Raw genomic sequence first — 1,455 nt, forward strand, 5'->3', positions numbered from 1 at the left:
AAGTCATATACTGTATATGGATTTAATATGATATCAGAATGATCCAGGTGTCAAAATGTAGCTTTTAAAGCCAATAATCTGAAAACGTAATTAGGTCATTTTGACCAAATTTGACTTAATCCTCATTTCGATGTGATGGGTCACGTATATCAAGGAAGCATAAAGGACATGAATGTACTCACCACTGCCATGTCATCATATGATCGGATGAAAGCCAAACGATCTATTAAAAAACAAAAAACAGTAAGCACTGTGTAAATCAATACATAAAAATGTTAAGAGCTTAAAAAATAGGTTAACAGTTTATGTTTTTGCTTTTTAAACATTTAAGTAGAATAACTTTAAAAGTATTGTAATGGCGTGGAAACTTTTGTGGAATATGTATGTTCTATATAAACATACACAGCTGAGTTATGCACTAAAGATGTACAGTATGTATGTATGTATGCATATATGCATGCACCCAGGCATGTACCCATGCATGTATTCATGCACCCATGCATGTATGCATGCATGCATGCATGCATACATGCATCCATGTATGCATGCATCCATGCATGTATACATACATCCACGCATGTATACATGCATCCATGGATGTATAATGCACCCATGCATGTACCCATGCATGTATGCATGTACCCATGGATGTATAATGTACCCATGCATGTACCCATGCATGCATGTATGTATACATGCATCCATGTATGTATGTATGCATGCATCCATGGATGTATAATGCACCCATGCATGTACCCAGGCATGTACCCATGCATGTATGCATGTATGCATGCATGTATGGATGGATGTATAATGCACCCATGCATGTACCCAGGCATGTACCCATCCATGCATGCATGCATGCATCCATGGATGTATAACACACCCATGCATGTACCCAGGCATGTATGCATGTACCCATGCATGCATGTACCCATACATGCATGCACCCATGCATGTACCCAGGCATGTATGCATGTACCCATGCATGCATGTACCCATACATGCATGCACCCATGCATGTACCCAGGCATGTATGCATGTACCCATACATGCATGCACCCATGCATGTATGCATGTATGCATGCATCCATGGATGTATAATGCACCCATGCATGTACCCAGGCATGTACCCATGCATGCAAGCATCCATGCATGTATGCATGCATCCATGGATGTATAATGCACCCATGCATGTACCCAGGCATGTACCCATGCATGCAAGCATCCATGCATGTATGCATGCATCCATGGATGTATAATGCACCCATGCATGTACCCATGCATGTATGCATGTACCCATGGATGTATAATGTACCCATGCATGTACCCATGCATGCATGTATGTATACATGCATCCATGTATGTATGTATGCATGCATCCATGGATGTATAATGCACCCATGCATGTACCCATGCATGCATGTATGTATACATGCATCCATGTATGTATGT

At 40.8% G+C, this 1,455-nt stretch overlaps 1 protein-coding gene across 1 annotated transcript in view; it reads right to left on the bottom strand.

Moving 5' to 3' along the window:
* ccdc169 (coiled-coil domain containing 169) overlaps nucleotides 1-1,455 on the bottom strand; it is a gene marked incomplete at its 5' end in the record, with an annotated part of 9,442 nt that overhangs the window by 6,109 nt on the left and 1,878 nt on the right. The window contains 1 exon segment of the mRNA XM_014003303.1: nucleotides 183-223. Coding sequence (XP_013858757.1) covers nucleotides 183-223 — 41 coding nt within the window.

Source organism: Austrofundulus limnaeus, unplaced genomic scaffold (genome assembly GCF_001266775.1).
Source record: "Austrofundulus limnaeus strain Quisiro unplaced genomic scaffold, Austrofundulus_limnaeus-1.0 Scaffold17, whole genome shotgun sequence".
NCBI lineage: Eukaryota > Metazoa > Chordata > Actinopteri > Cyprinodontiformes > Rivulidae > Austrofundulus > Austrofundulus limnaeus.